Here is a 22,251-nt window from a genome sequence, read left to right on the forward strand (position 1 = left end):
TTGGCAGTTTCACACTCAGAACAGCTTTCTTTAAGGAGAAGATCCAAAATGCACACCCTGCACAGCATTTCTCATCAAGGTTCGCTTTTGCATTAAATCCATTTTAAATTGGGCTACTCATGCTAGTTAATTGACTAGCATTCTGATTATTTTGCTGTATTTAAATGATTAAAAATAAGGTTCGAATGTCCTTTAGTATAACCATAGGGCATGATTTCTTTTTCATATGGAAAGTGATTCCAAGGAGGAGGAGTTAGTGCAATTAACAATAAAACCTATTTTGTTTTGGAATTTTCTGATGTTTCAGTTATTTCTGAATGAACATATTATTTATTGGGGAGTGAACATACTTTATTATTTTCCTCTTAAATGAGTTATTCAAAATGAACAATGTTTGGTAATTATCTCCTTTTTTGTACCTACAGTTTCATGTTCAAATGGAGTTACTAATTAGTACAATTTTCCCCAGAAGCAAAATGATTTATTGAAATCAACAAATCCTGTTGATGGTTTTGTTATAGAACTTTGCTGGAATGAGCCTGCTGAAATCATAAATAAGGGATTAATAAAAATTTAACATGCTAGATCTTTACATTAAATAAGTAATTTGAAAACAATAAATTAGGCTTGTAAGTTTTTTGTTTTGTAAAGGATGGGTTTCTCTGGTAAAAACAAACACTGGAAACTCACAGTGTGGCAGAAAGAATGCTAGATTTGAAATACGGTATAATACTAAGAAGGCTGAGAGGTACATTCAAAAACAACAAACTTAACAGTTCTAAATATTTATGACTAACAAATTTGCTGTCTACTAGGGGATTTTAAGTCCAGCAATGAAGAGTTGCTCTGTGTTCTCAGAACCTGGCCTAGGATTTCTTGAAGGGATGGGGAGGCCTGTCTGAAGTCGGGCAGTCTGCTGCAACCTTGGCAACATCTGTGTTCTGGTTTTCTCCTGTAACCTGGAGATACCATGTCTTCCTCCTGGAGATGCCATGAGAAGTGGGCAAGATATCACTCATGATAATGGCCAGGTGAAGTTTGGATGTCTGCAGGTGATCAGTATCCGTCAGTATCCATCTTCCCACCAAAGTGATGAAAGTAGATGTATCCATATAACAAGATAATAACTATAACACACAATGACAAGTTTGAATTCTCTCCATTATATTCTTTGTTCTTTGAGGAGGCTCCATGGAAGCTTTGAAAAGGAATGTCATAATTATGCCCATCCTCTGGTATTAGACCAATACTATTTCTCCTGAGACTCCCTCCCTGGTTTGATTGGGTCACTCCTTTCCTCCCTACTAGAAAAAACTAATCACAATCCCTCAGATAATAAGATGCTGAACCTCTCTCTATTCTTTACCAAGGTGCTTGACTTCTAGATTGCAGTTCAACCCAGTAAAAATGAGTCTTTAACAATGAAAAACACGTAACATTTATTCAGTCAACAAATGCCTAGTGACTGAAAGAGCCAGATACTCTAATGGTTGTAAGAACACACAGAACATGTGATTAGTTAACATAAAGCTGCAGGACATTAGCCTGCTGATGATATTCCCAGATGTCAATGAATGAATGACAGTTTGCACAATGTTTCATTAAATGCTTATTAGGACAATCACTACAGTTGATGACACATAAAGAAAGCCAACCCTAGAATGCAGTAACTGTTGCCAGCAAAACATGTGGAAACAGGGTCCAAGTTGTGGGTAGGAGTTTGCAGGATAATCACAGTTGGCAATGTTCTCTGATAGCTGGGGCAATTCTCAGTAGTCCACTTTATGGTTGAACAGTGTTACTACGTTCTAAAACATTCATTTCTACCTTTGAGACTTACATTTTCATTGTTAAACAATGAGCCAAACAAATGACGAAATAATGACTATGAACCCAACTTCTTTATCAACTACAAAGAAAAATCTCTAGAAGACAGGCATGGATGTAGAAACTGTTATACACATAAATAAATCTTATCAGCACTGGTGCTAACACACACTTGTTTCAAGAACAGTATTAAAAAGAGCAGCGAGAAGAGACTGACGAGCAGAGCTGTGCTATTTTTTCATCTCCAAAATTGCACTTCCTGGTCCACGGTTCTTTGCGCTGCAGATGTTGCAGTATTGTGCAGGAGAGTTCTAAAAATATAATTAAAAAGCAGATTAAAAAATCTTCTCTAGACTTTCAGGTTCAAAAAATATTATAGTAGCATTAGATAGACAGGAAGAGATGAAATGTCACTTCTTTCTCTGGAGATTATTTCTGGTTTACATAGGATTCACCCTGTTATCCCGCAGCAGAATGTGGGGTATAAGGTGGCCTGGGGGACATGATGTGATAAAGGATAATGGTATCACAGCATACAACTCGGGCTAAGAAAAGTCCTAGGAGATACTTGGTTTTTTACTGCACAGCTCTATAACTCAGCAGTCATAGATTTTAGCTCAATGTATTAATTAGGTATGCTTTTATAATGTTTACTGCAACCTTCTATACATTTGAAAAATAGATAATTTATTATGATATAAATTACAGTTGTCCCCTGGTATCTGAGAGTTTGGTTCTAGAATCCCATTCAGACACCAAATCCTACACACATGCTCAAGCCCCTCATGTAAAATAGCACAGTATTTGCGTATGACTTAATGTAGATTACTTATAATATCTAATGTTATTTATATAACATGTAAATGATATATAAATAGTTATTCCAGTGTGGTGTTCAAGGAATAATGACAAAAAAATCTGCACACCTTCGGCATGGGTGCAATTACCACCCCCCACCCCCCGCCAAATATTTCTGATCTTCGGTTAGTTGAATCCATGAATGCAGAACCCATGTATACACAGGCCTGACTCTGTATTATGATTTTAAAAAACCAACAGAGCCATCAGGATGACAGGTTGTGATTCTGAGCACATCCTCTGATCCCATCAATAGCTCTTTAGAGAATAGTTGCCGAGCTGCCACTCACCATGCTAGGGACAGGCAAGCACTCTTTGTGGAACATGTGCCGGCAATGGAAGACTACCACACTGAAGGGCTTCGCTGCATCTGGGGCAGAAGAAAGAACTCAGTGCAACAAACAGACCAGGAAATTATTAAACCAAGCCTGACTATAAGTTCAGCTGTAGTTTTTCATCAACAGACTGCCTCTGGAGGATGGCTTATTGACAAAGTGTTCCTGAGGAGTGGTGTGCCCCAATGCAATGCATGAATTATAATCACACTGCTATGTGATTCATGGTTACTTGCTTGGCTTCTGTATCAGATACCAAAACTATAAATGGAACAATTTCATAGCAAATGCAGCAATATTTATTATAAAAACTAGAATCAGCATGTGTATGTGCCTGTGTTTGCCCAAACCCTCCCATCATTCCAACACCTGCCTAATTTGGTGTGCCACACACTGAAGTCAGGTTTGTGGTTTTATTGAAATGCTTTCCTAGTTGACCTGTGGCCAAGATCCCTCCCCAGTGTCAGAGGCAGACTAGGTTAGAACATCCCATGACTGTGACCCTGGGTTTTACTAAACTCCTTTTTGGGCACATCCATTCTCCTGTTCCTGCTCAGTGTGGCCGTCTTGTTTCTAGTAAGATTTACAGCCCTTAGCAGATGGAGTTGGGAATTGAACTGTACAGTGAGGGTGTTGAGGCTGCTTTGTTGAAATGCTGCCTAAAACACTATCAAAGCTCACTTCTTCCCCTAAGCCCATTGCAAGTTTTAGCAGAAGCATTTAAAAATCCAAACCTGCTTCCTCTAAAAAAGAACCTAGGTGAATTGACTTCTCATGCTACTGCTCTGTTAAATAATCCCTTAATGCTAAGTAAATGTGAGGTCAACTACATCTTTAGGACATTTCCATGAAGTATTTTTTAGAATCCTGACAACCATGCTTTAATTTCTACCTTCAAATGAAGTGATTTTCCTTTTCTCAAGTCGTAGTGATCCTTAAGTAAGGGGTTTCTTATTATACATGAAGATATGTAATAGAAACCTAAATATATACAAAACCAAGAAAAGGAAATAAGCAAAAGCTTATACCTTTTTAAAAAGTCAGTTCCAATCAGATATTATGTTTCCACTAAAATGTGAAATAACCTGGAGATACACATCAGAGAAGAAAACTAAGGGAAATCTACCTATAAATTGTTTGCAGAGATACATGGTTCTTCCACCTTGGAATTTAAAATATGGATTTTTAATTTGGTCTGATTTAACTCTAGAACAGTAGTTCTCAAAGAAGAGCCCCTCAATCAGCAGCACTGATATTACCTGGGAGCTTGTCAGAACGTTCTCAGCCCCTAGGCTGGCACTGTGGGTTCTCCCCAGGCTGCCAGCTGATTGATGCTGGTGTACCCTAGAACTCAGGAACCTTAGCTTTGCCGATGGCAACACCAGCATTCAACTAAATTGGGCTGTGGGCTAAAATGCTTTCCTAAACTGGATTATTATGAGTCATATAATTTTATAAACAGTAATTACCTAACTTCAACATTTTAATTCCATTTATCATTAATATACATTTGGGAAATTTGTCTTCCCTCCCAACCACCTTACCAGTAGGAAGGATGGGGGAAAGACACGACTCACAGATATTCTCCTCTGTAAGAAAACACACAGAATTTGGATTATGCACTGTTTATCTCTGCTGGGCATACAGTTCCATATGATTGTTTCAACTTTACCCACCATCAACCAGAACACCTTTCATTTGAGTTCGGTGCATTTTCTTCAGTAAGGACAAGGAGTCGGCTACGAGAATCTTCTTGCAGCCTTCACGAAGCAGAATCTAATGTACACATTTAAAAAGAAAAGGCATCTTAAATAGATTCAAATGTTGTGTGTGAGGGGTGGAATGTCTTATTAGGGTTCAGGAAATTCATGTGCCTCAAATACTCCAAAGAGGTACTTACTGGTTCTCCTGTCCTTAGTACCCTCTTTCCTCCAAACTACTGCTAGATGGAGCTCTGTGGCTGTGATCCATAAATCAGACATTACTGGCTGCTGCTCCCCACCCCCCAGTTTTTCCCCTCCTCCCCTAGAAAGGGTCTCACTAAGTTACCCAAATTGGCCTGAAACTTGTGATCCTCTGACTCAAGTCTCCAGAGTGGTTGGGATTACTACAGGCATGTATACCACCAACCCCTGGCTCCTGTAGCATTTTAAAAATCAACTACACATTCCAAAGTCTGGCAAAGAAGGCCCTGTAGTAACAAATCCTAATGTTATCTTATAAGGCTTCTTCATATAGATTCTCTGGCACTCTAGCCCCTACATGACTTGCTCCTTCCATCTTCAGATCTTTGCCCCAAATGGTAAACCTGCTATTCCAAAATTATATACTTCATAAATCCATCTATTCACTCACAAAGGTGTACTGAGTTCCTATCACAAGGCACTGGATATGGATAATATGCCAATCAGAAGTAGGTGACTTTATGTGGCTGTGGGTCCCAGCAAGTCTCCTGGCAGGGATGAACTTTTGACTTTCTTTATCCTGACATCAACATCAACTCTAAACCTAGAAGGGCACTTTACTTCCCAGAAGCTTAAATTCATGTCACTGGGGAAGGCAAGCAAGGAAGTGGCCATCTACAATAGCCGTGCGTACTCTTAAAAATCAACAAGAGTGCTGGATTTGGGTGAATCTAGTCAAAGGCCTTTCTCATTTATAAAAGCAAACATTCAAGAAAATAGAACTAATGCCTAAATTATATTTCTACATGTCTAGATTACTAGTACTGATGAGGAAGAGATTACATTTTAGTATTATGTTAATTGGAAATTGTTTATGAAGTTTTCTTTAAAATTCTACAAATGGAGCTTTTAATTCATTTAAAAACATCAAGATTTTAAGACATCATTAAAGCACACAGAAAGAGAAAAATGTACCAAGAAAAACATCTAAGAAATATTGATGTCGGAAAACTCAAAGAAAATTGATAAGCAAACATACAAAGCTGCTCAGCCTCTGTCACAAAAATAAAAAACTTCAGAAAAATAGTGTCAGTCACAATATCTTCGGTGAAATGTTTCAAAAAGAATTGGCTCCAACCCTCAGGGGGTGTTCAGAGCCTACTGTATAAATAATTCAGGTGAAAGGACGAGCCAGCAGTCTAGACAGAGGCCACTGGGTCTGCAATCTAAAAAGAAAACGACAAAAACTGCAAACTGACAAGGAACCGTCTCCTCAGCAGGATTATATTTTCTAAACAGGTATACTCTGTCTGCCTGCAAAAGGTATTTTTTAGGAAAAATTTCAGTATTCAGAGGAAAACAGCCATGAGAAGGAAAAGTATAAAAACACAGCTTATTATATTACTTCCTCCTTTATCTGATCAAAATCCAAGGCTCCAAGTCTGAGAAATATAAAAAATTTTGTTTCTTTGATATGATGCCAGGTATATTTAAAAAAAATAAACTGTAGAAAGTAGTCATTCACTCCACAACATCTATAACAATTTGAAGGCAAGCAAAGATGGTTAAGTGGAAGGTATAAGATTATATGCAATATTATTCAGGCATTGTTTTCCATTATTTGACACATGACAAGGGATTATGGTAACTAGGCATTTCCAGCAGCAATTCTATTAGTAATTCATGAAAAAGGTGCTGCTGACACTGATTTCACCCTTAGAAGTTCATATGTGGCAATTACCATGCATGTCTTTATTATAAAATCCTTTCTGGTTAAAAGTCAGATGCTGCAGCAGCTGGCTTAGGGTCATCTTCCTGCTTTTCTGACCTTCACACTGATGAGTTCTGACTGTTGCCTGTTTTCCCACTGTGGGTCATCATCTCCTACTTGTCTCTTTCTATCCTTGTAAGTTTGGTGTTCTTTACATATTTAGGGCACATGCAAGCTCACCTGTTACCAAGTTTTCAATGACCAGAATGAAACAATCACTGCTGTTCTTTCTTTGAGTACTACAGTGCTCCCATTACTTTGGGGTAATTAAAAAAAATATTTATTCAGTTTTAAGGATCATGTCCCTTTTCTTACCTAGGTAGTTCCTATTTTCAAAAGCATGCTGACTCCAAGATGAAGTCACTTTTAACCAGGAAAATCTTCCTTGCCTGTTTCCTCCTGTTTTCCCATAATTTCTTATTCTGTTAGAAAGCTTCTGATGTCACTTTCAGAAATTAAAATCAGTTTGAAACACCTTGTGATCTTTGAAACATCTCCGTCTGGTACATAAACAGCACCACTACTAATCTTTGTTATCCTTATTGCTTGTAAAAATTTCACCAAAGATAAATTACTGTCTTCTCTTTACTCAACTTTGTAATAACATTGTTTCCATTTAAAAATATTTAACATTTCTTATGAAGGATAATATCTTTCAGAGACTTATTTTCCTTATGAGACTTAACTCTTTTTTTCCAAGATTATCCAAATATTTGAGCCAACTTCTTCCCACATCGTTCTCAATTACTCTTGGTTCTCTTCATGGTTCTAAGTTTTTCTAAATTCTTTATTAACATGACCTTTATTCTCTCCTTCCTCTTCATACTTTTCAAGACAATCAACTATAGTTTCTATATGCAATTTACTTGTATATTCTGTCCAGCTATAAATTTAAATAAAAATGTATTTCTAAGACAGCTGAAAATCAACATGAAACCTTGAATGCACTCTATCTTTTCCTTCTGGTTTCTCTTCAGTTCATCATCCATAATAATTCCAATCAAAAGCAGAACACCAGATTCATAGACATTTTATAAAGCAATGAAAGAACTGTACATAAATGAAGGTATGGTTCAAGAGAATCAGCTACTATGGGGGAAAAAATGCCATCCAAAAATAGCTTGCGTTTTTGAAATCTTTATTTTTTGAACCCAGGGGTGCTCTACTACTCAGCCACATCTCTAGCCTTTTTTAAAAATCTTTTTATTTGAGACAGGGTCTTGCTAAGTTGCTGAGATTGGCTTTGAACTTGTGATCCTCCTGCCTCAGCCTCCTGAGTTGCTGGGATTACAGGCGTGTGCCAATGCACCAAAATCTTTATTTTAGAAGTTTTTGAACATTGACTTTTTGCTGAAATTGCCTTGTTCATACCACAATACTTATCACTAGAATTACAATGACAGTTACATGGCTTGGCAAGTCCCAGAATGATACAGAGCTGGACTGAGAAACTTTCTCCCTCCTTTCTAATTAATCCTTTAGACCAATGTCATGGGACTTGAATTCTAGTTGAAAAAGCTTTGCTTTTGGTTGGCATTATAATCAAAGATGATGAACAGCAGAAATAAGATGGAAAATATAGACTCTCAGGTTTCACAGTTAGTTCAAAAACAATCTTACAATTGTATTTAAATTTACAACAGCACAAAGTATGCATGCAGAAAACTGAATAAGGAATCTGGTTGGACGTCATAGACATTCTGTGTCATCCTGAAATGGCAAAGCTAAAAATTTGAGAAGAAAGTTTATTTCAGGGATTTAAAGTTTAAAAACTTAGTATATAAGCTATTAACTTTTTTCCTATGAGTAAAAAACCTACATGCCCCCACCAAAAGGCACATGAGAAGAAAGTCACTATTTTCTCTTACGTCATTTTTCTGTGGATTTCAAAGTAAAGATGTAAAAAATAAGAAATATAGGGGTTGAAGCCAATGTATAGGAAAATAACTCTGGTAGGCATGGAAATGTCTAGAGTAAGTATGGGGAAACAGAGGCCCAGGGATATGCAATGACTTGCTCAGGATCATGCCCTGGTTTGTGAAAGCTCAGACTCAGGACTTAGCAAGTGCTGGTTTCTCCACATCAGCTCCCTCTTCAGGACAAGTTAAAACAGGTTTGCTACTACCATCACCTCCCTGCCTGCAATACCCATAATGAAAAATTAAGGATGGACTGCAATTGGTAGATTGGTGGCTATAAAAACTAATGCAGGGCTGGGGATGTGGCTCAAGCGGTAGTGCACTCGCCTGGCATGCCCGCGGCCCGGGTTGGATCCTCGGCTCCACATACAAACCACGATGTTGTGTCTGCCGAAAAACTAAAACATAAATATTAAAAAATTCTCTCTTTAAAAAAAAAAAAAAACTAATACAGTTTTGGATGAAAAAGGCAAAGAGATCTGGGTTCAAACCTAGCTAGTCACCTTCCCAGACTGATAAGTCATTTACCCTTTTTGACACTTTGTCTTCTACTCTGTGAAATGGAGATGACAGCTCATACAGGACTGTTGTGAAGATAAAATAAAAAGAAGACTGCCAAAAGCTGTTGTAAAACAAAGATGCTGAAATTGTTAAGAAAAAAAATGTCTTCAACAGGAAACAATATAAATGCTAAATAAAAAATGCTTAATTTATAAATGTTTCAAAAATAGAAAATATACAAATATTATTTATACTACATATTTTGGAAACCATTTGTGTCAAGATGAATGTAATTTATTCTTGAAATCAATCTTAGGAACATTTTAAGTTTATGAAATACAAGCTACTTTCTTTTTACTGACTTCATGAAATTTTTAAAATTAAGTTGGACAGTAAGGCATGGTGGTGCACATCTGTAATTCTAGGAACCTGGGAATGCTAAGCCAGGAGGATCGTAAATTCAAGCCCAGCTTCAGGCAATTTAGTGAGACCCTGTCTCAAGATACAAAATAGAAAGGACTGGGAATATAGTTCAATAGAATAGTGCTCCTGGGTTCAATCCCCAGTACCAAAAAAATAAAAATAAATAAATAGAGTAATTACACTTACAAGGTAACAGGAGGTTGCTATAAATTAAACTAAATTGATGATGTAGTTTAACTTTGTCAAAGGCATCTAACTTGCCTAATGATGCTAAACCTAGGCTGAAGAGAGATGTTATATTTTAGAAAATACCAAACTTTAAAATCAGAAGAGTTGTTCAAGTTTCTCCCCCATAACTTTCTCTATCCTCTTTCCAATGAACAACTAGCTAATGGAATAATCTCCCAAAGCATTTTCAATGCCCAAATAATTTCAAATGCTCATACTTGATTGTACATCTCCCCTTAGCTATTCCCACTGTATATTAGCAACAGTATTTCTCTAACATATGACCCTGGATCTCTGTTTACTGGGGCTGGTTTTTGTCAAAAATTCTTGGCAATTCACAGACATGCAAAATTTCTCTCCAATTTTTGGAATTAACATAATTGTCAAGTTTTTATTTTGCTAAGTGAGAACTTGTAAAAAAAATCAACTATAGTTTTATGCAACATAAAAAACAAGGCTAAGTAGAATCAAGTAAAAGACATGTATGTGAAACTCTTCTGAAAAGTGCAAAAGGCTCTATAAAGAGATGTTAAGTTATTTTTACAATGAACCCTAGTAGGTTGCCTAGGGAAAGAAAATAAATAAATGGCCACTAATGAAAAAGAGCAGCCTTTTCCCATAGGGGGGAAAAAAAAATCCTAAATCCTTTCTTTATCCATGAGTAAGAAGTATTCCCTGGGATTCTCTGAAAAACCTCTCTAGTAGACCATGTTTTCTCTATATCCTCCAATAAAACCTCTGAGCTCCTGTGGAGATAAAAGATATGGCATTTTCCACATGCTTTGCCACCTTCCCTCTGGGTGGGTCCCTTCCTCTCCTGTTGAGAAGCTGCTCTTTGGGGAATTTTAGGCAACAGCAGCTCTTTGGACCCACTGGCTAAATAATTTTGAGCCTCAAACATATTACCCCAACTGCATATTTACACAGCTTAAGGAAAAGCTCTCAGAATATCTTAAAATATAATTAAAATGATAAAATATTGATTTAGCAGATGTTTTAGTGGGTAATTTTTATGTTCAGAATTCATTTTGCAGTTAGTAATAATTATTTCCAGTTGACTCACAACTATGCAAATTTGTTCATAAAAAATGAATGAGCAGTGAGATTACAGTGGTATCCATGCACTTGGTTCTCTGGAATAAGAGCCTAATAAGAGGGGTTTATCAGGTGGTTTTGCAGGCAGCGTGGAGATGGGAAAAGAGAAAGGCGTATTTTTCACCAAAGGCTAAGCTTCATGCACTACAGTTGAAGGATCTCGCTCTTGGGTATAGTTGTTCAAAGATGCCTGCATGTCTTCTCAATAAATTTGACTTGGAACTTTGAGCATATCCTGGCATACCCAGGGAAGTTTGTAAGGACTGGCAAAGTGCAGATCACTGTCAAACCTCACTCCCAGAGGTTTATAGGCTGGGCACTGAACTCATTTTCAACCAAGTCTTGGCGCTACTGAATGTCCTGCCTGAATCACTGTTCTGCATTCGTAAGGTACTGCACACGGTGGGAGCACCTTGTAGTCCTTCTCCTCGCCTACGAACCCATCCTATGTTCTATTTCCTTCTTCCCTGTTTCCTCCCCTATTAATATTTCCCTTGGGTCATCTGTAAACCTCCAATCCCACTGGAAATAAAGACCTTCATATTGTTCAGCATTTTGCAGAACAGTTCCTCTCTTTGGCTTAACTGAATACCAGTTTCTCTCCAACTAATCCCATTTCTAGCGTGCAGGGTTCCTGATCTCTCATATCCCCAGCTGCAAGAAAAATGTCTCCTCTTAAAGATGTGTCATCTAGTCATCAAAGCTGCCTGTGGGCCACATGGGTAACATTCTAGTTCACTGAGGATGCTGAAGCCTGTCTAATAGCACCCTGCCTCCTCCCACTACTCTTCAATATCCATTTGGATGCCTCAGTCAAGGCTGTGATCTGTTTCTTGATTAATTTTACTTCAGTGACCTTTACCTTTGCCCCATTTTTTTAAATTGCAATAGTAACAGTATCAACACTCCCTAGCTATAACCTCTTGTTTCTCTAGCTCTGTCATTCCTTCACATCTACCATATCCATTCTCTATGACATTAAATTTCCTTCAACTTTTTCTCTTCACCTAGCCTCCTACCTAAGGCTGTCACCTGAGTTCCAGCAGATGGCTCGGTACTCTTCACTCTTTCTAGAGATTACTGTCCAACAAATTCTCCCTATAATGCTCCTCTTACCAAATTCCAGGAATTATCCATTATAACAAAAACGCATTTTAAAGTGAATTAGAGAAAGAATACAGTGTGAACGTTTAAAGTTATGTGTTTTAAACAGTTTCAAATATTAAGGAAACTACCAGTGTTCTGGAAAACATCAGGATGCTTTGTAATTAGCATATTAATTTATATGAAAATAATGGGTTTCACTTTTCTTATCACAAATTCTGAATTAACAGGGATAATAAAGTTGGCTATTCTAGCAAACAGACAAAGGTTAAACAGAATCCTGTATTTCAAACTTTTCGGACAATGGATTACTAAATGGCTTCAAAAATTATTAACTACTGAAAAATATTTTTTTATTTCTCCAAAATGGACACAATATTTATTCTCCCTAATGATGTTTGGGTGGCCTGATTTCATACATAAATGTAAAAATGCCTTCTCAATGTGAAGAGAAAATCTGAGAATGGCTAAGGAATCAAATGGCTTCCTGAAGGGGTGATGTTTTCAGTTAATCTATTTGAAGTTTTCCAATTATCTGGGCCTAAATAAAATGTCACTGTGAAATTTAAACCTCACTAATATCTAACATAAACCTTAGAAATGTTTATTTTGAAGCAAGCCCCTAATTAAGCCAAAAAAAGGATACTTACTTGCAAATTGTAGTCTTGCAATATTTTAACTAAGGAATCTCTCAGATTGGGAATCTCCATTCCTTCCTTAATACGGTGAATCAGCAGAATTGGATCAACATGGGTGCCAATATTGTTCAATAAGCCAGTAATAAATGCTACAGAATACCACACAAAACAACACATAAGCAATGTTACAATGTATTTTATTACACAAAATGCAACTTTAGACCAAAAGTAAAAAAAAAGATTGTTTCTTTCAAAGTAAGTGTTAAAACCACTTGGATTTTTTTATGCCATTTGTAGGAAAATGGATGGAATTTGAGAATATTACATTAAGCAAAATAAACCAAACTTGGAAAGTTGAGGGCTATTGTGTTTTTTTCTTATATGTAGAAGCTAGAGAGGAAAAAGGGAAAAGAAAGGTGTGGGAGAATCTCGTGAAAAATCAGAAGAGAAGGGGAGAGAAATGGCAAATATTGGGAAATGACATTGGCAAAATTATATTGTGCATGTACACATATAACAACAAATTCTACCATTATGTACAATTATAATGCACTAATAAATATGGAAAAAAATTTAATTTCTAAGCTCTCAAGAACCAGTTTTCCTTTAAAGTTTAAATTTTCAAGAACTAACTTAAGACATAAGAGAGAAACTAAATGACAACAGTTTAAAAACAGTTGAACAAATGATCACCTCTATTCAAATCTTTGTCTTCAAAATATAACCAGTACTGTCAAAGGGATGCAACTAATATTTTTGAGAACTTCCTGTGGCTCAGCTATTATACAATATTATATAATATGCCTTGGTATCTTATAAAGTAGAATATTGAGTGTCTCTATTTTACATACAAAGGAAATAGGGTGTTAAATTTACCCAGGTCACAAAATTAGCAAGTAATGAGCCCAAACTCAAACCCAGGCCAGACCCAAGTTCATTATATGGTCTATGCTATTCATCTGGCCTCCTAAGGTCCTTAAACTACTACTTTATCATGTTCAATTAGATTCCTTGTATTTTCAAGACATAAAGTCATCAAGCCAATTTCAGATTATGGTGTAGGAACATAAAGCCTTCCTTACCACTCCCCATCAAAACAAAACAAACAAAAGATTTTAAACCGCATTGCTAGTTTCTGAATCATTTCTACATCTTCAAAAGAGGACTTGGGTTACTGTTAGGTGACTGTTTTTTTTTTTTTTTTTTCCAAAATGGGAGGAGAACCAATGCAAATGATCAATCTAAGGGCCAACAAATAAAAGCTCCTGGTGCTGCACTAATAAAATGGGGTAGAAGAAAGTCTGAATACTACCATGCAAACATCAAAATATGACCAGCATCAAGCAACGGTACCATAAAGAGAGAGTGGCAAAGGTTATGTACTTTCATAATAAATGCCCCCTATACACAAACTAAAACCAAAACCCAACCCAGAAATGTGCCTCCTGGGGATACAGTTAAATAAGCTGTAAACCACTTGTTCCATGTCACACCTGGGTGATGCAAAGTGATGAGGCTCCAGCCTTTTCTGCACAGGGGTCTTAGGAATCCTTACAACAGGTCTGCTTTTATTGTAGAGATCTTGCCATATTTTTGACTCAATGTATCCTGAGATAATTCTTATTAAAAAATAACTAGAAAGCAATTATAATCACAGATGACTTTTCTACTTACGTGGTTTGTCAATGGAATATAAAATTAGATCTTCCCAGAGTTCTCCATCATCTTGCTCCTTAGCAAATTCAATTGCTTTATCAACATCATGCAACTCCTCCATAATCATCTTCAGGGCACTTCGGCTATTGCCCATCCTGCCTAGAGGGGTAAGGAAGTGAGAAAGACTTCATTTATGTTAAAGAGAAACAGCATATTTCTTAATTTGTTTACACAGTTTGAAAGCTAAGACAAAAGCATATTTTCTTATGTGACATTAGCATTTACTACCCACAACATAGTAAATATCTTTTGTTAAGTGTTCACTTCATGCAGAGTACTCAAATATTTAAGTGCTTGCATAAATTAATCATTTAGTCATCACATAATACTATGATGGATGTTCTACTAATGATCTTATTTTATAGAAGAAGAGTAGACATGTTAGGCACTTGCCAAGATCATACAGCTACTAAATAATACAGGTGAAATTTGAGCTCAGGGATGCCAGATTTTGCCTGCCTTTTGACAGACCTGTACTTTTTTAGTCAATGTTAATACCTTCACATTCAGATACAATTTACACATTGAGAGACCTTGGAAATCATTCTGCCTCTTTAAGGTGGTTCTGCATTTTGCTTATTGGGTAAAAGTGTGACTCAATTTTTAGTGGGTTACTTCATTTCTTTCTTTTGCAGGTTCTAGGAAAAGCCATTCAATAACCTTCATGAGGGAAAAGTATTTATCAGCTATGCTTCTATTAGGTAATTACTGATCTTTATACACTTTGTTCACTGGTATTTCAATTGTTTTAATAATTTAGATCAGTTTTTACTACAGTTCATGTTGAAAGCCTTACTCAGTGGAGGGTGACCAGGCCTCTGCCTTGGCTTTGTCCCCTCACTTATGGTTTGGATGTGAGGTAACCCCCAAAACCTCATGTTTGAAACTATGCAAGCCTATTCAGAAGTGAAATTACTGGGTTATGAGAGCCTTAACCCACTCAGTGAATTAATCCCCTAACAGGGATTAGCTTAGTGGTAACTGAAGATGGGTAGGGTGTAGGAAGAAGAGGTAGGTCATTGGGGGTGCGCCTATGGGCACATATATCTGGTGAGTGGAGTCTCTCTCTTTCTCTGCGCTTCTGATTGTCATGTGAGCTGCTTTCCACCGCACACTCTTCCATCACAATGTTTTGCCTCACCTCAAGCCCTGAGGAATGGAGCCTGTTGTCCAAGGGCTGAGACCTCTAAAACCATGAGCCCTCAAACTTTTCCTCCTCTACAATTGTTCCTGTCAGGTCTTTTAGTCACAGTGAAAAAGCTGACTAAAACAATGAGTTACTTGAGGTTATGATCAGAATCCCAAATACACACTTAAGTAACAAAATATAGCCACATAAGCACTTCTAAGGAAGGTAGGTCCCATAACTGGATAGTTCCATGTCTACTGCTGAGCACCCATGGAGCTGCCTGTGCACAAAAGGAAACAAAAGATAAGGATCATTTTCCAACAAAGGCCAAATGCAGTGAGTGTGGTATGAGAGAAAGATGTGAACTGGTAAAACACTAATGGGGTGGGCTGGGAAGTAACACTAGAGAGGCAGCTCACATGAACTCTGCTGTATGCCACCAATTCCTGCACAGGGGTCCCCTGTGAGCCTTTCAGTGAAACCTGCATTGCCCTGATGCATTCTGGAGGAACATGAATAGACAAGAAGTTCTGTGTCTTAGTATGCAGGGTATAAGAGCTATGACACTTGTAGAAGTGGGAACCTGAAGACCAGGGACAAATGACACAACTACAGTCTATTAAAAAGTTCTCCTTTCGCTCAAAAACTCCATTCAATTGCATTTCCTTCAATTATTTAGGATATGGGTTTTGAAAATGAAGATTATTTTTTACCATTATAATGGTAATATTAAAAAAGTTAACCCATCTACAATTTTAATCTATGTTGTGGTATGACAAAATTTAATTGTTTTTTGTTTATTATATATTGCTAGTATGTTCTTTCAATATCTTTATTCACTAACTTCCCTTTTATTATTCTGTGAATTATTTTTTCATATATAGAATTCTTGTACAAAATAGGCTTGAACTTCTGTTATTTTGTTCTAATATCTCTGTCCATTCATACACAATTTACATCAGGTTGCACCCCATTTCTTTGCTTATGGGGACCAAAAATGAATAAAAGTTACTTACTTAGAAGATACACTGTCTCTTCTACAAAGTTTCTCTGCTGACAGATCTCAAGAGCCTTCAATTAAAGCAGAGTAAAAATGTCACTATGGGGCTAGCAGACAAAAATAAATATTGATAGTCACTTATAAACTTGAAAGAATTTTTCCACTGCTTTTCTTTGCAACAAAATAAACAAAATACAAATCTCCTAGGTCTTGCTGGCAGACTCATTTGTCTCTCAAAGTTACTGAATCCTACACAATTTCACTGACAAAATATTTGAAGTAACTCAGAACATTCTATGAGCAAAGGCAGAAAATATGATGCTGAAAAAAAGGACTGTTCCTAGTAGTATCTCTATGCTACTTCAAGTTTCTTTACAGCACTGCTTCCCATCAAATCTTCCCATTTGTTTAAATTGTTTATTTTCTCTAGAATACAAGCTTCAGGAAAGTTGTTCATTGTTACTTTTTCCTAGCATTGAGCTTACCATATGCCCACTAAACATTTGTTGCCTAAATGAATGAATGAATGTAAACAATTGCAGCTCACAGTGTTTGAAAGAGAACTCTGCTCAAGAATTTGTCCAAAATGAGAGAGAAAAACATCTGATGATGATCAAGAAGGATCAGAAAGAGGAGATGAAGAAATGAGGGACTACACAGATAACAGCATTTCCGTGTGTGTGTGTGTGCACGCGCGTGCTGAAAAATAATTCTAAATAAACTGGCACACATTTACTATGCTTTGTGTAGGTTGCTAGAAGGCTGAGTTAGAGAAGATACAAAGATGATGACAATAATTAAAATGTTAATGACGACCTGTGAGACGAGGAGAAAGGAAGAGGTTTAGGAGGAGTAGAGGCAGCATGAGTATATCATGGGAACTTGGAGTACAGGGAGAAGTGATAGATGTGACATGTTATTCCACAACCAGCAGAACATGAAAGGACAGCTATGTGCATGAAGAAGGGATGCTGAATTCATGTGGTTCCATTCTGAAAAACGTCAGAGAAGAGATAGCATTTGAACCAGGTACAGTTCAACAGGGAAACCTTATTTCATAGCCCCCCTATAAAACCTTCTCGCTACACTGCTCCGCTCATACTCAGAGGGAAGAGTCTTTCTGGTATCCTACAAGGCATCCAACAGCTCTCTTTGCTCTCCTAGAGCAGGTTCCTTTCCTCTGCTTACCTCTCCAATGTGTCCCCTCTGCTGAATTGTTTCCCTCACTCATCACTTTCTATCCTGGCAAGGACCTCAGACAAATATTTCTATGGCCCTCACATCAGGCCAGTTCCTAGGCATTCACTTCAAGCATGGCTTCACAATTCTTTACCAATTATTCATTTAATTTCCATTCACTAGGGTCATGTGTGCTCTAAGTCCTATGCTTTGCACAAAGCCTGACACATATGGGGTGTGCAAAACATATTTTTAAGAAGTGAGCAGGCAGTAAAGATTTCAGGAGTAAGTTTACTGGGCTGCATATTTAAAATGGCTATTTAAAAACAACCAGCCAAGGTTGTTTTATAAACAAGAATCCAGGAAATAAAAAGAACAGTTCAAGTTAATTAGCTCTTTCTGCTCAGTGATCTATCTAGGGAAATAACAGCAGGAGCTAGTTTTGATATTTTGATTTTTGACTTAAAATTTTTCTGTAGGCGATATATTTTAAACCAGCTAAGGGGCAGGAAAAAAAATGATCATAGAGATTAATGTAGCAAGAAAGGAAAAACAAAAAGAAAAAAACAAGTATCACCTTCTCAAGAACTGCAATGAAACAAGGATGGTATTTTAAGGTACACACACCACTTAAATAAGAAGTGAGAATAACTGAAGGTCACAATGAGAAGAAAGCATACAATTCAATGACTCACAAGATTCCTTTCAAATTAGGTGGCAGAGAGCACTAGTTGTCCTCTAGTATCCTCCTCCCATTTCTTCCACACTAATGGAGGAATTTTCTTACTTTCTCACATGGGTGTATGACCACCTGAACTTAGAGAAAACATCTCCCAGCCTCCTCAACTAAGAGAATGTATTTGTCTCAAATCAGAGTTTGCAGCTTCAAGGCTTGCCCAAGTTGCCCCCCCAAAAAACCAGCCACTTGTTCTATGTGGTTATTTAAATCTAAATTGATTTAAATTAAAAGTTGGGTCCTTGTGCACCTGTCATGTTTTAAATACTTAATACTGATGTGTGGCTAGTGCCAAGTTGGACAGAGTAGATTACAGAACTTTTTCAACTCTACTGAACATTTCAAGCAAAAGTGATGCCAAAATTCATTTATTATACATTATCAAAAATGAAAATTCATGTGGAAAGAAATGTTTGAAGGCAAGCTGAAATTACCAATGGAAAGGAATTCAAGAAGATGTGTATCACCAAATTCAAAGATAATCTGAAATGTGAATTTCACAAATAATTAAATGTTTGTTACTAGAAAAGTATTTAAATTCTCCTCTTCATATAAGAAAATCTGAAAATCTCTAGAAATTTTAAGTATTAAAAAAGGTATTTCTAGTACACACTATTTTTCTATTAATACAAATATGGCCTAAGAGCATCTTTGATTCTTAAATGTTTCTGGACCATAGTGCTCCCTCTAGAGGAAAGAGTAGGGAATCTAAGATTTCTAAAGTGGGAGACAGGAATACACAAAGGCACTGTATCTCATTCACTACATGATCATTGCCATGTGTTAACGTACATTCATGAGTATTCTGTGTATACTCATCTTGTACCAAAGACAGATTTTTAAGCAATACCAGCACTTTTTTTTAAGCTTTTACATAAAGGTCACATCCCACTATCTTGCAAAAGATTTTGGCATAAAAATCTGTGATGACTATGTAGTGAAACATGGATATATAGATGTAAAGGGAAAAGGTAGAAAATTGACAAATTGAGAAAAAATGATGCAAAAGTAATTTTTAACTCTCCTTTTTCTGATTAGTAAAGGTAAGGAAATTAGAAATTTGAGAGTAATAATAGAAATTTATCAACTGTAAATTAAATAATGACTTCTACCTAACCTTGACCCTGTCATCTTTTATTCACTCTTTAAATCCTTTTTAGTAAAAATCTATGAACTTTGTCTCCCAGCTTATTCCTCCAAATTCACAAATACTGCCACCTTGTGAGTGCTATTAGATATGAGAGAAAGCATAATTTCAGGTATAAATCTGCCAACTCTATAAAGCTGATGCTCTGCTTTTAACTATAATCAAATCAGATTTGCAAAATCAGGACCAGTGCCTAATAATCACATGTAGTAATACAGAAAAAAAGGATAGGCTGGAAGTTTAAAGGACTGTATTTTTCATGATGCCTACAATATTAAGGAATACCTAAGCTGTAATTTTAATTAACATTTTAAACATGAAAGATGATTCCTCATCATAGTAGAAGGATAGAAAGCCTAAAGTTTAAAAATCCATGTTCCAAGTCTTGGCCCTTGACATTTTAGCTCTGGGCTTTGGGATGTTTCTTTCAGCTCAAGACTCAGCAAGTTATGTATAAAGCAATTCTATCCATCTAGCAGCATGTCTGTAGAGATTAAATGTAACAAAGCACCTGAAAGCACAGCACATACTATGAAGCATGACAGAAATATAAAGTTTTTTATTGTTTTTTTTTAAACTGATGCAGATGTTCTAAACAAACTATCTGTCCTTCAGAACGAACAATTCCATACAAAACTTTTAATAAATTTTTGTATTTAAAAGATGTGGTAATTTTAAATCCGCAAACTCTCGCGTTGGAACACTAGGCCCCCAAAGGGCTTTCGATGTGCTATCAGGGTATCTACAAAATTCTGGCTAAATACTACTGATTAAGGACTTCAATCAATTCAAAATAAAGTTGACCTGGATTCTTAAAGACTTCAACCAGTTGCTAATTTGATATCAGCTGCCCTCTCAACAAAAGGAAACAACCTAAACTGAGCAAGAAATTGATTTTTTGGTGGGAAGTGTCAGGATTAAGTTTTTAATTTTATATTCAGGAGAGAGACCATACTTTCTATGAGTCTCTCTTTAGACAAAATAGGTAAACCTATATTACATGTCTTCATTCACTACTAGCATGCTTACGACCCGTTTAATTGGGGAACCTACTCTAGTACATACAGTAACTTTTTCATGTTATAAGTAAACATATATGGAAATAGTATATGAGGTGATTAAGTATATATAGAATTCTTATTTTTAAGAAAAAAGAATGATATCCTTTATTAATAAATCATGACTATCTCCTTTAAGATAGTTTTGGGTACCTGGACAAGAGTAATGTAAAATACACAGGGTTCCCACAATAGATACTGACAAGTTCTCTCTAATGAAGACATCCCAATGACCTGTAACACTGAAGCCCTTCAGAGACTTTTACAAATGTAGATTATTGACTTTGTTCTTTTCTAAAAGTAATGATATACTCCTTGCCTTATAAGAATTTATAGGTGAATGGGAAAGAGATAAAAAAAAAAGAGGTAATAATGGAACATAGCAGTGTTAGTGAAATATAGGAACAGAGGTGGATGTTTAGAGCAAATGTGGTCTAGGATCTAAGCTATTAATTTTGGCTTATTAAACTGGATTCCTCACTGGAGCAACTACTTTTGACTTTGGACAGAAGCAGCTCTGATGACCCAGCTCTGACTCCAAGGTGCCACCCTACTCTTGGGACACTGACTCAGACTCTTAATTTCAATTTAGTTTGATGGTTGACTGAGTCCTGGAATGTACATTAAACCTTTATGTCAATTAAGCCTGTCACAGAAATGCCTTAGCTCTTCACCAAAATCAAATTCAGAAGGACCTCCTGTTCTCATCAGAGCAGTCTGGCAAAACCTAAGCTTTGGTAGCAATAGTCTTTCCCTGGAACAGGGATATACAGAGGTGGGAAGAATGACAAATGGCTTAGCAACAATGACAACTCCTTCTGAACTGTACAAGTCAGGTAGTCTGTACCTTACCTTTTCAAGTGGGCAATGGGTACTATCTCGGAGAAAAGGTAGTAAGTTTGGTCGATCATACTCAGCATAAAGACTGATCTGTTTTTCATGGTAGCGCTGCCCTTTATGATGGTCTCTCTTGAAGAGTTTATGCAAATACTACAAGGAACAAAAATAAACCATGAATATTAAAATAAGAAAAACACAAATAACAGTCAACATTGCTACTTTTGGTTATAAACAGCTCCCATAAAGAGGTGGGAGAGAAGCAGTGTTTAGGAAAGTAACCCAGATTATGTAGAAGTGGGAAGGAGAATGCCTCCTAGTGAGCAAGGTGATTCTGACACTTCTAGAAGGTTTCTGAGTGAACTGGCTCTTGTGACCTTAAACAAGTCACTATCCTCTCTGAGACTGTTTCTTTACCCACAAAAGAGCTTACTGGGTTGCTGTGAGGATTAAATGAGTTACCATTTGTAAGTCACTCAAAACTATGCCTGGTATATGCTAAACACTATAGAATTGCTAACAATAGTATCTGTTAATATCACCTGTCATTCTCTGCTTTACCTCAGATACAAAATGTTTGATTAGTGTTCTTTCTAGAAGATAAAAACTCTTTTTTTAATCACAGAAAAAAGAACATGTTCTTTAAAACCCCAGTAGTGGGAGCAAAATTAACTCTCATTCATTCCCTGTTTTCCTTTTCAAATCTTAGTAAGATGTATGGTTGTAATGAAAAGCTGCCTCTATTGGGAACATCAAAAAACAAAAGTAAAAATCAAGAGGAGTAAAGAAGTTCGGAACCATTTTTAAAATCTGATTGCTTACCCTAATTGTTTGAAAAAGCTAGTG

General features: G+C 36.6%; 1 protein-coding gene across 1 annotated transcript in view; it reads right to left on the reverse strand.

Annotated features, from left to right (window-relative positions):
* Positions 1-694: 694 nt before the first annotated feature.
* Vps41 (VPS41 subunit of HOPS complex) overlaps positions 695-22,251 on the reverse strand; it is a 165,466-nt gene continuing 143,909 nt past the window's right edge. The window contains exons 22-29 of the mRNA XM_026387619.2: positions 21,421-21,558; positions 16,465-16,519; positions 14,278-14,418; positions 12,616-12,752; positions 4,697-4,796; positions 4,565-4,609; positions 2,976-3,055; positions 695-2,138 (exon numbers count right to left, since the gene is read on the reverse strand). Of these exons, the coding sequence (XP_026243404.1) occupies positions 2,058-2,138; positions 2,976-3,055; positions 4,565-4,609; positions 4,697-4,796; positions 12,616-12,752; positions 14,278-14,418; positions 16,465-16,519; positions 21,421-21,558 (777 nt within the window). The 3' untranslated portion in view covers positions 695-2,057. The remainder of the gene's footprint in view (positions 2,139-2,975; positions 3,056-4,564; positions 4,610-4,696; positions 4,797-12,615; positions 12,753-14,277; positions 14,419-16,464; positions 16,520-21,420; positions 21,559-22,251) is intronic.

Source organism: Urocitellus parryii, chromosome 3 (genome assembly GCF_045843805.1).
Source record: "Urocitellus parryii isolate mUroPar1 chromosome 3, mUroPar1.hap1, whole genome shotgun sequence".
NCBI lineage: Eukaryota > Metazoa > Chordata > Mammalia > Rodentia > Sciuridae > Urocitellus > Urocitellus parryii.